At 38.0% G+C, this 15,398-nt stretch overlaps 1 protein-coding gene across 1 annotated transcript in view; it reads left to right on the top strand.

Moving 5' to 3' along the window:
* The window catches only part of LOC109446137 (phospholipid-transporting ATPase FetA-like), an 80,964-nt gene that overhangs the window by 45,662 nt on the left and 19,904 nt on the right, over positions 1–15,398 (top strand). The window contains exons 11-13 of the mRNA XM_088793416.1: positions 6,817–7,013; positions 9,163–9,371; positions 11,194–11,237. Coding sequence (XP_088649542.1) covers positions 6,817–7,013; positions 9,163–9,371; positions 11,194–11,237 — 450 coding nt within the window. The remainder of the gene's footprint in view (positions 1–6,816; positions 7,014–9,162; positions 9,372–11,193; positions 11,238–15,398) is intronic.

Below are 15,398 nucleotides of genomic sequence, written 5' to 3'. Positions count from 1 at the left end.
GGCAGAAAGTAGATAGATTGTACTCGTAGATAAACCAGAGTAGTGAAAGCCTCAGTGGAAATGCATTCTTCTTGATAGAGTTCAAGAGTAGATAGAGCTCCACGCTACAGTCAGCAGGTATGGAGAACAGGAATGGGACGTGGGGGTAATAATCAGGATAATTCATTTTAAAACTGCCTGTAAAACATGGGCAACAATTGGCCCTCTGTACCATCCTGCCACACCTATAAGCATACATGTAGCAATAAGAAACGTGTTTACCTTCCAGTTCAAAACAAGTGAAGTGCTTTCTAAAGAAATTTAACAATCTATCTGCAGAGTGCTGGAGCTTCTAACATGGGTGTCGTCACTTGATAGTAAAACCCACTTTATTTTACATTCGAGGGGCTCAAGTTTGCCTGCAAGCTCCTTGTGTAACCTAGGATGAAACCTGTCAAACCACACACACTACTTATCTATACAGAACTCATGCTTCCATCTTCCCATTCAGGAGAGTGGCCTGTTGGGGAAACAAAATTAACTAAAGGAAACAAAACCAACCAACCAACCAAAGGAACAAATTGCTCTTTTACTCATATTTTTAAGTGGACTAGAGGGAAATCAGGAGCACAAGAGAGGAGTATAAGGATGAATAAATGGAATAACTGACCCCAGAATAAACAGCTTATAATTCAGGGAAGAGAAAAGACCTTTCAAAAAATGATTACTCTTCTGAGAAGAAGCAATTACATAAATAAAATAAGAATCATTTGCTAAAAATAAGGGGAGAAGCAATCTAAGAACAACAGCAACAAAAAAGAATTTTGAAAAGTAAAAATTGCTGAAATTAAAAAGCCATAAGAGGGCTGAAATAAAGAGTCCAAAAATTCTCCTAGACCATAAAACAAAAAGACCAAGAGATAGAATATATGATATAAATACTTTTTTTTTTTTTAAATGGAGGGCCAAACCAGGAACCTGCCAATTCATCTACCAGGAGTATCAGAAAGAGAAAATAGAAGGGACAACAATGTCAAAGAAATAATAGAAGAATATTTCCTAGAGTTGAAGAAGGATACAAATTTCAGATTTAAAACATCCGTTAAACATAATGAGACTTTAGAGCTCCAAGAGTATAGAGAAGTCCCTCAAAGTGTTCACAGAGATAAGAAAAAGGTATCAACAAAAATGAGAATTAGATTGGCATCAGAGTTCTCACCAACACCACTGGGTCCTAGAAACCAGTATGGTTATACCTTCAAAGTTCTTAGTGGAATTATTTATTTATTCTAGATATTTATTCTAATAATATATAATAAATTAATAATTCTAATCATTTGACCTAGAAATCTACATCCAGGCAAACTACAAGTCAAATGAGAAAGCAAACCTGTTTCTATCTTAGGACCTTTACCCTGCTGTCAGTGTCTGCCCCAGGTCCTGCCATGGCTTGCTGCTTTTTCATCATTCAACACCACCTTTTCAGAGAAGCCTTCTCTGTCACCCTATCTAAAGTCGCCACCATCATCAAGACCTTTGTTACACTATAAACCTGTTTTATTTTCCTCACAGCACACAGTACTAATCACATTGTGTTTTTCCATTTCTTAACTTGTCTGTTGTCCTCCTATCCCCACAGAATTATAAACACTGTGAGAGTGAGGACATTGTCCTTTTTCACCACTATATCCTCAGTCCCTAGAACTATGCCTGACACATAATAGGAGCTTCATTATTATTTGTTGAGCTATTGAAAAAAGTGAATATCTGAGCTACCAAATCAATGAGCCTCTAAGGGAGCAGTTATGTCATATTCATCTCTATGTTCTTGGGAGTGCCTTGCACAAAGGAGTGCTCAGGAAGTATGTTTTACATGGTTATTAAATGAAGAAATGTTCTTGAATGAGCCAGGTTCTTATCAGCTCAGTGGTTTGTTTATGTGGTATTTTTGCCAGGACATTGTCAATGTAGTTAGGTATAATGCACTCCCATTTCTTGAAGCTGAAGCAGAAATCCTTCCTGACTTAAATGCTTTTTCCCATTTTTGGAAATGTTTCTTAGGGGAGAATCTGGCAGACACAGGAAGCGTGTTTAGCAAATTGGCTTCCTGATGAGCCCACAGCTGAGCTGGAGTTTGAGCCCTCCTGTTTTCCCAGTGACCAGAGCTCACAGTGACAATGTTTTCTGAACTCTAGTCTGTTAAGTGGGAGTCTATTCGTGGAACAAAGTACCAGAGTGCTTGAAACTGGAGTGGTGCCAGAAATCCAGGACATGCTTGTGGGGTAGGGCACGACGAACAGCCAGATGTGAAGGGCCAAAGGATCAAGGGCTACCTTCTTTTTCCAGGCTGCCTATGGAGCCTGGGAGCCCCACTGTGACAGTGATGGCCTTACTTCTCCATCAGTTTTGGCACGAGGAACAAAACTGAGTATCACTTTCAACCTTTACTGGAACCACTTTTTACTAACCCAGAGGCTCTCTGCTCTTCTTGGGTCTGACTGGCTCTGGTAATAAACAGTTAACCTCGGGTTTGTAGCAACAACCAGCTTTTTGTTTTTCCTATAGAAAGGAAGCAAAGTGAAGCCTTAAGATTAAATGCCAATCAACTCTGTCACAATATTGAGAACCACAGAACATCCGCTAGGACTTAGAAAGCCTCGGATGTCAGGAAAGACTCCGGGGATGAGGAAAGAGCAGACTGTGTCCTGCCCCTGCAGGCCTCATGCTGATGGGGAAGCCTTGCCCTCTGAGGCTGGGGCTGATAAAGGTCATTTTCTTGGCTCAATCTGAGAAGAAAGATCTGGATCTGGGGGACTCATAGTATTAACAGTGGAGGCAGGGCATTCACTGGAAACCATGGGTAATTCTCAGTTACAGACAATAGGTATGGAGCGGAGATATTGAAGGTCACCCTGTAATTTTCTCCCACAGCTTTGGACAGTTTCAAATTATTTTTTCTAATGATGTATAATAAATAAATAAATTTATATTTATAAATAAATTATAATAGTAATCATTTATTCTAATAATTTTACCTTCCCCATTTTTCCCCACTGGAGCTGATGAAGTAGGGCCTAGAGAAGTGGCAGGTAGAAGAATATGGCCTCACATTTAATATTGGCCATACAGATTATCCAAAAAGGAAGGCAAGGACAGTAGACCTCATCACTGAGGTTTGGTCAGCCCCAGGAGGGTAGCCTTGCTTTCACATGCCTCATTGAAGAGAAGGACGGGGAAGTGAGAGTAAGATTGAAAAGGAAGGGCTGTATGACCTCAGAGAGACCAACGCAAAGAGCTGAACTACTCAGTATGAATCTGCATTAGGCTAGGAATAAAAGCAGATTTCAGTCTGTTTTATCTCAATCCTCCCCTGTTGTGTTCTCTCCCATCCCTCACCAAACTCTCAAATCTCACATATTAAATGACTTCAAGGATTTATTGTTAAATTTTTAAGTGATAAAGGTATTGTGGTTATGTGTTTAAATAAGATCCTTTAAAGATATATATTAAACTATTTATGGATAAAATTATGTAAGCTGAGAAATTTGTTTAAAACAAAAAGGAGGGCAGGGGAATAGGAGGTTTGGATAAAGACTGGCCATGAATTAATAATTGTTGTAGGTGGGTGATGGGTACATGTGGATTCATTGTTCTATTTATATACCTTAATATGTGTTTGAAAATTTCCATAATAAAAAGTTTTTTAAAATGTCACTTTCTGAGTAGATTTAGAGGTGGCTAACAATAATGTCACACGTCTTCTCTAGAGGCATGAGGCCATATAATACTGGTAGAATGTAAAATTGTACAACCACTTTGGAAAACTTTTGGTAGTTTCTTAAAAAGTTAAATATAAATTTACTGTAGGACCGAGCAAGTCAACTCTGAGATATTAACAAAGGAAATGAAAGCGTATGTCCATGCAAAGTCTTACACACAAATGTTCAGTGCAGCTTTGTTTGTAATAGCCAAAAGCTGGACATAAGCCAAATAGCCAATAAAAAATAAATTAGTAAACAAATTGTGTAGTATCCATTCAATAGAATACTACTTAGCAATAAGAAGAAATGAACATTGGTAGATGCAAAAACATGAATGAATCCCAAAATAATTATGCTGAGTGAAAGAAGCCAGACAAAAAAGAGTATATACTATATGATTACATTTAATAAGATTTTTTTCCAACTTTATTAAGATATAATTGACATTTAACGTTGTGTAAGTTTAAGGGGTATCACATAATGATATATATAATGTGTGTGTGTGTATATATATATATACACACACACATATCTCAAATATATCTCGATATGGTTTCCATAATAAGGTTAGTTAATACATCAACCACCTCACAAAGTTATAATTTTTTCTGTGGTAAGAATTTTTAAGATCTACTCTCTTAGCAACTTTCAAATATACAACAATTGTTAACCATAGTCACTATGCTGTACATTACATTCCCCAAACTCATTCATCTTAGAACTAGAAATTTGTACCCTTTGACCACCTTCACCCATTCTCCCCTCACCTACCCCGGCCCCTGGCAACCACCCATCTGCTCTCTGTTTTTATGAATTTGTATTTTGTAGATTCCACATGTAAGTGAAATTATACAGTATTTATCTTTCTCTATCTGACTTATTTTACTTAGCCTAATGCCCTGAAGTTTTATCCATGTTGTCACAAATGGCAGATTTTCCTTCCTTTTATGGCGGAATAGTATTCCATTGTATATGTCTATATAATACCACATTTTCTTTCTTTATTCATCTGTTGATAGATACTTAGGTTGTCTCCATGTTTTGGCTATTGTAAATAATGCTGCAGTGAACATGGGAGTCCAAATAACTCTTGAAGATAGTGATTTAATTTCCTTTGGATATATACTCAGAAGTGGGATTGCTGTTTTTATGCCAGTACCATATTGTTTTGATTGCGATAACTTTGTAATATAGTTTGAAATCAAGAAGTTGTGTTGCATCCAGCTCTATTCCTCTTTGTCAAGATTGCTTTGGCTATTTTGGGCCTTTTGTGATTCCATACAAATTTTAGGATTGTTTTTCTATTTCTGTAAAAAATGTAATACCATTCGAATCTTGATAGGAATTGCATTAAATCTTTAGATAGCTTTGAGTAGTATGGACATTTTAACAATGTTAATTCTTCTAATCCATGAACGTAGGATATCTTTCCACTTATTTGTGTCTTCTTCGTTTTCTTTCATTAATGTCTAAATCCCACTTGATCGTGGTGTATGATCCTTTAATGTGCTGTTGAATTTGGTTTGCTACTATTTTGTTAAGAAGTTTTGCATCTATATTCATCAGGGACATTGGCCTGTAGTTTTCTTTTCTTGTAGTGTCCTTGTCTGGGTTTTGTACCAGTGTAATGCTGGCCTTGTAAAAGGAGTTCCAGAGTGTTATCCCCTCTCCCCCAAAGTTCTTTTCTGTACATAGTTCTCAAGTTTGACTTATTTCTTTGCTTCCTTGCCCCTCTATGCCTTTCTCTCTCAACTTAATGGCAAGAAAGTTGGTTATCTGGAACAATAATCTTGGGTAAGAAGGTACCTTTATTTTTATTTATTTATGTTCAATTACGTTGACATTCAATATTATATTAGTTTCAGGTGTACAGCATAGTGGTTAGACATTTATATAATTTTTGAAGTGATCCCCACCCCAATTGGTCTAGTACCCACCTGGCACTATATATCGTTAATACAATATTATTGACTGTATTCCCTATGCTGTACTTTACATCCCCTTGACTAGTTCATAACTACCAATTGGTACCTCTTAATCCCTTCACTTTTTTCACCCAGCCCCCAACCCCCCTTCTATCCACAGCCATCAGTTTGTTCTCTGTATCTACGGGTCTGTTTCTATTTTGTTCGTTTATTTTGTTTGTTTGTTTTTTAGATTCCACATATAAGTGAGATCATATGGTATTTGTCTTTCTCTGTTTGACTTACTTCACTTAGTATAATAAGAAGCTATCATCTTTAGTATCAACTTTGCTTCCAGGCAAAATTCTGTTGGGAAGGATTATTGGACCGTATATGCTTAAGATCTTAATCTTATCTCTTCCTTTTTGGTATCTAAAAGTAACAGACTTTTCTAGTCCTTTGATGAACCAAATGTCTCTGTTCCTTTTTATTTCTGCTTACTAATTGGCCAATTATGTTCCTAGTTCAACTCTTTCTTTTAAAACCTTGTCAAAGGCAGTCAACACATATTAATATTCTAATTCCTTCTAACCACTTAGAGTTATATAGTCTCAGCAGGCACATGGTCCTGCCTTTACATTTTACCAGATTCTTTACTGTTGATGTGATTGCCTTATTTTCAGCCTTTTATATCAGTTTCTTACCACCCAGCCACCCCAACTGCTAAGCCAGTACCACACATTTTAGACTTTTGTTAAAGCAGCACCTCACTTCAATAATGGAGCAATTAAGAGGTTGTGTTGGGAACTAGTTCAAAACCTCTTAGTAGCTAAAATACTTCTCCACTCTTACTATCAAGCTCCTCTTCTATTATTAAAAGAGGGGTATTATAAATGTAAATTAGATAATATATATAAAGTACTTACCACAGTTCCTGGCAATTAATAATTAATATATTTTAGTTACTATCATCTCCCTTCAAAATCTCAAGGATAGCCCCTGCTGGGCTTTCTTTCCTGTCCTGTGTACTACTGCCTAGAGCCTATGAACTGCAGGCCCCTGCCCTCCAAAAAGAGAGAGAAGCTTTGTTGAGAAATAAGGCTCCAAAAGGGAGAACTGAAGCAGCATATGCCTGGGATAAAGTGTTAATTTAATTATTTTTTTCCCCCTAGATTTTCCTGTTTTTAGGCAGCATATGTTTTATCCTAGCAATTGGACATGGCATTTGGGAGAGCAGGACAGGCTACTACTTCCAGAATTTTCTACCGTGGAAAGAATATGTGTCTTCATCATTTGTCTCTGCCACCTTCGTATTCTGGTCTTACTTCATTATTCTCAACACCATGGTGCCTATTTCCCTCTACGTCAGGTAGGCTTCTTGGATCACTTTGGGTTACAGGTAGAGCAGTGATTTCATACTTCCTGCTTAATTCCCCTACTAGAGTATCGACTTTTAGAAAGCATACACTGTGTGCTCTTTCACTCACTACTTTCCACAGTGTGTACAAAACACTCTGAGAACTATCTGAAGACTGTGTAAATGTTTCCCATAACCAGACTACCATGCTAGATACTGTGTGGGTTATACAAAAAGAAAATTATCCCTCCTTAAATAGCTTATAATGTAAGTGACTAAATAAGACATACAAGCACATGAAATAATTAGAAAAAATACACACAGACTATGTGAGGCTAAAGCACAAGCCCGGCAGCCCATAGTTTATCAATGAGACAGTCCAAATATTCACTTGTAAATCAGTTAGTCAGAACTCAGAAAGCATTTTCCCACAGAAATAATGTGGCAAGTGGTAGGTAGGTGTAATTGTGACCTAAGTTCTGGTTCCTAAGAGTTAGAGAGTAGAAAAAGAGGATGTCTTCTTCTGCCTTTTCACGAGCACCATGGACAAAAAATTGAAATAAGTAAAATAAAGCTTTACTATACTCTGATCTTCTTTTTCTATTTTCAACATTCTCTGTTATGTCCACATACCCCAAACACAATTTCACATCTCTCTTTCCAGGTTTCCCAAACCCTGCACTGTGGCATTCCAACCCAAAGCACCTTACATAACTAAGTTAGCTTATTAATTTAACAACTATCTGTTGAGCATTTACTGTGTGCCAAGCACTATATTAGGTACTAGAGAAAGAAACATGAATAATAAGAGAGCCCTTTCTCTAGATAAGCTTACAACATAGTCATGGAAACAGATACCTAAACAATTATGGTACAAATTTGGGTAATTACATAATAGAAATATATATGTGAACGCTACAGGTACCTGGAAAAGGAATGGATTCGTTCTGCCTGGAGAGGGTGAAGGGTTTACAGAAAAAGCTAATAATCAAACTGCTAATTGAGAACTCACCAAGCAGAAGATAGAAAAAGAATACTGCAAGCAGAAAGATCAGCATGTACAAAAGTTTGGAGGTTTTTAAAAGCTTGATCTGGTCATAGAACAGTGAACAGCCTAGACTTACGTGTTAGGTGGTAGCTTCGGATCAGATCCAGGACAGCCTGAAATGCCAGACTAAGGACTTTGGATTTTGTTCTGAAAGCCGCAAAGATCTAAGGAAAGAAATACTATGATTAAGTGTTTGGGTTTAGAGAGATTGACTGCTATAGCGGCTGGTATAGTGAAGGAAGAGGGATCACAACACATGAGGACCAGAAGAGTCGGTAACGTGGGCCTGAGCACTCCTTCCTCCCCTCAAACAAAAACCCCTTCTCGCAATGTGACTGTCTCAGACAGGGGTTACTAACGAGGCAATCTAAACTAACACATAGTGAGTATGAAGGATGTTAGGAAGAAGGCCCCTTAGAAGTCTTCACTGTTTTACAATGAAGATGCTTGTTAACTGTAAAGAATCTATAAGGCATGTCATTTGGAATAGAAGGGGAATATGACAAAGGCAAGAGGGAAAAGTCAGATAAAATGAAGAGGAGGGAATTAGGAGGGGAAGCTACCCCACAGGCAGGCTGGCTCTACCTGGAAATGTATCAGAGTGTCAGCTTCTGTAAGCTGTTTCTGATTTTCACTGATCCTTCCCTTCTTCTGAAAAAAGAAGCTCTGTGTGTTTCAAGTTTCTCTTCCCCACCAATGGATTTGCATGACAGCAGCAATAACTGTCCAATTAAGCCTAGGCAAACTTTTTATAAGTTAGCTCTTAATACTATCAGGCCTTGCATTGCTGCAGAAGTTCAAAATTTGTGACTTTTCCTAGATACATTTTGGAAGAAGAAAGAGTGAAAGGGAGATATGCCTCAACAAAGTTAATCAAGTATATCGGTATCCAAATGGTAATGCCTTGAGTGATAATGGTCAAAGTCAGAACTACAATGGGTTGGCTGGTGGGAAGGGTCCTATGATCCAAGACTGATGGTAGGTTCCCAAGGAAGATACTCTGATTTTCAGATACTGACGCTGGCCCACCACAGAACTCATAAGGAGACCAGGATCAGGTATTTGCTTGTCCTGCTCTGACCCAAGACCCTTCTTTTCTTGCTTTCTCCTTAGTGTTGAGATAATAAGATTGGGCAACAGTTGTTATATCAACTGGGATCAGAAGATGTTTTACGCACCAAAGAACGCACCAGCACAGGCTCGCACCACCACCCTTAATGAGGAGCTCGGCCAGGTCAAATATGTGTTCTCCGACAAAACAGGGACCCTGACTCAGAACATCATGGTTTTCAACAAGTGTTCTATTAATGGGACCTTGTATGGTATGCATGCCTTCCTGCTTTCTCAGGCCCGGGAGCCGTTCTGCATATTGTTTTTATCCAGCTCTAAATCTGTGTGCCTCTGAAATACACATTTGCCTCTTATTCTCACAACCTCCTCTAGTCACTAAGCGAAGATCATTTAGCCCATTCATTTCTAACCAAAAAGTACTTATTTAGCACCTTGTAGATACAATCCATCATGTTAGACATGGAAAATACCAAGATGTACAAACTTTATCTCTGTCCTCGAGGAATTCCCAATGTCTTGGGAATGTCAGTTCACTCTCATTAAATCAGATGGTGCAACCAGCATATTACTGAAGCTGCTAGCTTCTGATTCTCCCTCAGACCAATAAACAGTCTTGAGGGAAGCCATCAAAGGGTAGTCAGGGTTTGCTCAGTGTCTCCCATGCCCAGTTCCGCATTTACTTTGTGGCTTAATCATATCTTGTTTTTGTGTGAAGTTGTCCTGTCAGTGACATTCATGCCCTGTGCTAACTAGCAGAGGAAGGTGATCACATCTAAAAAGCGTGAGCGCATGGGATGTTCTTCTGACATGATGGAAAAGCCTTGAAACTAGAGCTGTGGTCATTGCACAACATTGCGAATGCCCTAAATGCCCCTGAGTTGTACACTTTAAAATGGTTAGCTATATGTTATGTAAATTTCACCTCAGTTAAAAAATAATTTAAAATTTTAAATTATAAAAAAAAAAAAACTAGAGCACTCTAATATTTCCTATTACCCCTGCCAAACAAGGTTTCATATGTATAAACTCTGAAAGCTTATTTTTGGATGAATTGATTTGGGTGAGGATGTTAATTCTCTGGCTTATTTAAGACCTTACTATACACTGGGTAATGTTGAAAAGGGTCGTGGGTGTTTCTGTGCTTGGCAGACTGTCTTCCACCCCCATTCTGTCTGTTACTATCCACTGGCCTAAAATCCTAAATATTCTAGCCCAATTATCACATCTCTTCTAGGTAACTGTTCTGACTGGGGGGCATCCTGAGGTACTTAAGTCTCTCATAGATCCAGTGACTAACTTCCAGCCTCACCTCACTCACAGTTAAGGGAAAAGAATTGAGACCCAAGCAGATGCCTTCTTCTTATCATTGGCTTGGGGAAAGGAGCTTAAACAGAAGCACTAAGGGCTGGGTGGCCTGAGGGCATTTGAGGCAGCTTGACTGGAAATCTAAGATGTTAGAATCAGTAGAAATAAGCTTTTAAAAACCCTCCTTTAAATTACCATATAACTCGGTAACTCCATTCCTAAGTATATACAAAAAAAAAAAAAGATTGAAAACAGGGATTCAAACAGATAGATATATGCCAGTGTTCATAGCAGCACTATTCAGAATAGCCCAAAGGTAGAAGCAACTTGTGTGTCCATCAACAGGTGAATGGATAAACAAATTGTGGTATATTCATACAGTGGAATGTTACTCAGTCATAAAAAGTAATTAAGTTCTGACACATGCTACAGCATTGATGGTCTTGAAAACATTGTGCTAGGAGAAATAAGCCAGACGCAAAAGGAAGCATTGTATGGCAAATTCATAGACAGAGAAAGTGCATTAGAGGTTCCAAGGGGCTGGGAATTGGGAGGGATGGGGAGTTTCTGTTTCGGATGCTGAAAAAGTTTTGGAAATATGTAATCGTCATTGTTGCACCACATTGTGACTGTAATTAATGCCACTGAATTGGACACTAAAAAATGTTTAAAATGGCAAATTTTGTGTATATTTCACCACAATTTTTAAAAAGTTAAACCCTTCTTTAAAACCCTTGTGAAGTCTCTGCTCTGTTTATTCACCAACAGGTGCTGTGTATGACAAGAATGGAAAGAGGGTGAAAGTCTGTGAGGTGAGTGAGGACAGCTCCCTGTGAAATGCCTGGGGGAGCTGAGTGAGGTCGCCCTGCATAGTAGCATCGGGAACACAAGTTGGGACTCCCTTAGACCTTGAAATATGGAAGCTTTCCTTGGCCCCATAATATCAGGAAGCATTATATAAGTGACCTATGTGTATTTGAGGGGATTTGGGTTTGTGTTTTGAAATGGAAATAGCTTTATTGATTTTTTTTGTTTGTTTTAAAAATAATCTGTGCGCACTATAAAAAAATCCAGACAATACAGAAATGTATGAAGAGGAAAGTTCAAATCATTCAATCCCGTTTAGATAACCAATGTAAAATTTGGGGGTATATCCTTTCAGCTGCTTTTCATATGTACATATACATACACATTTACATCTAGATATAGTAGGTAGGTAGGTAGATAAAAAGAGAGAAAGGGAGGGAGGAAAGAATCATAGCATACATGCTATTTTCAGCCGCCTTTTTATTCACTTGACACTATATTGAGGTCCTCTTTCCATGTCCTCTTTCCAGTAAATTGAGGTCTGCATCATCATTTTGAATTGAGTGTTGTATCCTATATTATTGCTTATACCTTAATGTATTTAACCAATCCTTATTTTTATTCCATTTTCTTTTGCTATTATACATAAATAGCATTGTCGTAAACACCCTGGTACATACATTTTTGTCTCCTCTTCTAGTAATTACTTCCTTAGAATAAAGTCTAAGAAGTGAAATTGGTTGATCAGAGGGTAGCCACATTTTTAATGGATTTAATATTACCATATTGCCCTCCAGTCAGAGTGCATCAATTTATAATCCCACCAAAAATATATGAGGATTCCTTTTTTCTCATATCCTGTCAGTACTGGGTATTAACAATGTTTTAATCTTTAGAAACTTAATTAGTGAAAAATGGTATTTAATTTACCTTTCTTTGATTAATCAGGTTGAATCATTTTTATGTGCTTACTTTCTTTCCCTTTCCCAATCATTTTATTACCCATTTTATACATTGCTTGTTCATATTTTTTGCCTTTTTTCCTTATTTGAAAGTGCTCTTTATATAGTAAAAATAACAACTTTTCCTTTGCCTAGCACATATGTTGCAATTATTTTTCCCATTTTTGTCTTTCAGCTTTTGTTTTAATATTTTCTGTGTAGAAGTTTTTAATTTATGTAATCAATCTATCAGTCTTTTTCTCTTATAGCTTCAGAATCTGTGACATGTTCAGTAGTCTTAACCCACACAATTACAAAAATATCTTCCTATTTATTCTTCTTATTCCAGCTATTACATTTTTACTGTTTTCTCCTGTGTTGGATTTCAGGTTTTGTTTATGGATTTGATTTTAAGCATCTCTTCATAGGGCTTTCTGTTACCCTCGGAGTACTCCTCACCCTATCCCTTTCCTACTAGAACCTATTCCAAACCCTTCGCCACTTGACTTATGCACCAAACAGCTAACTCTAGTTCTCAGCTACTGCCTCCCTCTATCCATCCAGAGATTGGGACGGGAAAAGGAAATCAGTGTTTTGCCTTAAATCCCCTACCAGGGAGTCTGCTAATGACCTTAGCAATATAAACAAAGTTACAGCTTTTAGGGAGTAAATTGTTACCTTGGAGTCTCTTTCCCCTACTTCCTCCTTCCACTACTTACTGGCTATAGCAGATCTTCCGCTGGATCGTTGGATTCATTGTTCTCTTGTAAACAAACTTAGAACCTCATCTCTTCATAAAAATGTGACTTGAAACGTGACTGTCCCTGAGAACACCCCTTTGCCTCCAGTTCTCATACTCTGCATCCCAAACCTCACAGGTATTGTTTTCATTATCCTGTGCCACTTTTAAGCCATTCCTATTTTCCCCTCATGTAATCTTTCTTCCTGTGCTGCTTGTGACTTCTGGCTGTGCTCCTCTTTCACTCTTCTTGTCATTGACATCTACTAATCTTCTGGCTTCGTTACCTCATTCACTGGGGACTTTGAAACTTACCTCGTATTTTCCCTCTCTTACCCCAATCCCTGCTATTATCTTAGGTGGTATTGGTTTCTTTATGAATGAGCTATCACCATAGATGCTTTCAAATTTCTGAAAGAATATGTCGTTTAGTTGACCTCTTGGACTCAAAAAATAAAAATAAAAAAACGATGTCATCCATTTCCATGTCACCATCCAGATTTGTACTGCCCTGAAACTGTAAACTCTCTTGTCAGGATCTGTGATCACAAACCTTATTCCTCTGTCTCTCTCAGTACTTAACTCCTAGTATGCCTGCTTTTCACAGATTCACAAACCCTCAGCTCTCCTTTTCTCCAGTCTTTCAATCCCCTGTGACTTTACTTCCTTTTCTGTCTTGCCCCCATCTGTGCTCAAGATCACAAAAATCCTTAGTACCTTACTAGTCCTCTTCCCCACCCCCAAACACCTTTAATCACCCAACAAATCTCAACCTTGAATTAACCAAACTGTCTTCCCTTCTGTGTTCCTAACTCAGAGTGCCAAGCTGTTGTGGAGATCACAAAACCATTACACATTCAGAGACTTCACCTCTTCTGGGCTCCCAGCCACTGTAATCAGCTTAATTCCTAACTCTCCATTTAAGCTATTCCAAAATTCACCACTCTTGGGCCTTCTACCACATGCCAATATGCAGCAAATGATAACGCCTTCTACTTTTCTGAGAAAAATCCAAAGTATCAGCTAAATATATTTTCTGTACATACATCAACACCTACCTTCAGTCTCAAAAAAAGTATCACTTTCTCTTTTAATACTAATTTCTTTATGTATTCTGATTCCATCCCTTCCTACTTCTTCAGGCGCCTCAGTCAATCCCATATTCTCTCTTGATTAATATCTGAAAGTTATCCCCTAGTGATTCTTTCCCCTCAGCTCAAGTCTTTTCTTTCTTTTAAAAAATACTGACTACATCCATACAATGGAATATTATTCAGCAATAAAAAATGGGCTATCAAGCCATAAAAAAAGGAAGAACTTTCATGCATATTACTAAGTGAAAGAAGCCAATCTGAAAAAGCTACATACTGTATGATTCCAATTATATGACAATCTGGAAAAGGTTAAAACTATAAAGACAGTAAAAAGATGAGTGGTTGCCAGGAGTTTGGGGAGCAGTGGCGAGAGGGATAAAGTAATGGAGCAGGGGACGTTTAGGGCAGTGAAACTATTCTGTGTGAGAACCATTATGGTAGGTTCATCACATTATGCATTTGTCAGAACCATAGAACTGTACAATGCAGAGTGAACCCTAATGTAACTATGGACTTTCGTTAATAATCATAATAATGTATCAATATTGGTTCGATTGTAACTAAGGTACCGCACTAATGTAAGACGCTAACAGGGGAAACTGTGGATGGAAAGGAGAGAGGGAGGTCGTGGGAGCTCTCTGTAGTTTCTGCTCAATTTTTCTGTAAACCTAAGATTGCTCTAAAAAATAGAGTATTAATCTAAATTTAAATAAGTGGGTTAAAATAAGCCTTAGTCCATTAACCAGAGGTAACCACTACTAATAAATTTGTATATCTATTTTATTCATATTTTTTAAAAAGTACTTGGGCCCTTTCCTTCATCCTGTATTATCCTCTCGCCAGTATCCATCTCCACCAGCAGTGCCAATTATTCATTGAGTATCAGCCATATGTCAGACTCTGAATAGGTGCTAAAGTTTCAAGGAAAACAGGAGACTTGTTCTCTACCTGCATGGAGTTGACAGACCAGACAAGGAGTCATATACATAAACAGGCAATTATAGCAGTTTCTAACTCCTCGCCTTTCATTCATTTTCCAACCAGTCTCTGTCATCAGACTCCGTCTTATGTCCACCGAAACTATCTTGCCAAGGTTACTGAATGACCACCTTGTTGGTAAGCTCTTACCCAACTCCTCCGCAGACTTTTTTTAAGTTGAGTTTGCCCTGTTGGGTGCAGATTTTAACACTTAAACTCCACTTTCTCTTAAAGCTCTCTTGTCCCTTGGCTTTTGTTAAATAACTCTCTTCTTGTTTTTTCTCATCTTCCTGTCTCCTTGCTTTTTCTCACCTCATTGGCCATAGGTGCTGATGTTCCCCAGGGTTCTATTATTGTACCTCTTCTCCATCTGTACATCTCCCTGGATAATCTCACGTATTTACATGGCTTTCA

The sequence above is a fragment of the Rhinolophus sinicus genome, chromosome 16, assembly GCF_057876585.1.
Source record: "Rhinolophus sinicus isolate RSI-liver-muscle chromosome 16, RSI-T2T, whole genome shotgun sequence".
NCBI lineage: Eukaryota > Metazoa > Chordata > Mammalia > Chiroptera > Rhinolophidae > Rhinolophus > Rhinolophus sinicus.
The sequence above is the reverse complement of the archived record's forward strand: the minus strand, read 5'-3'. Positions and strand labels throughout refer to the sequence as shown.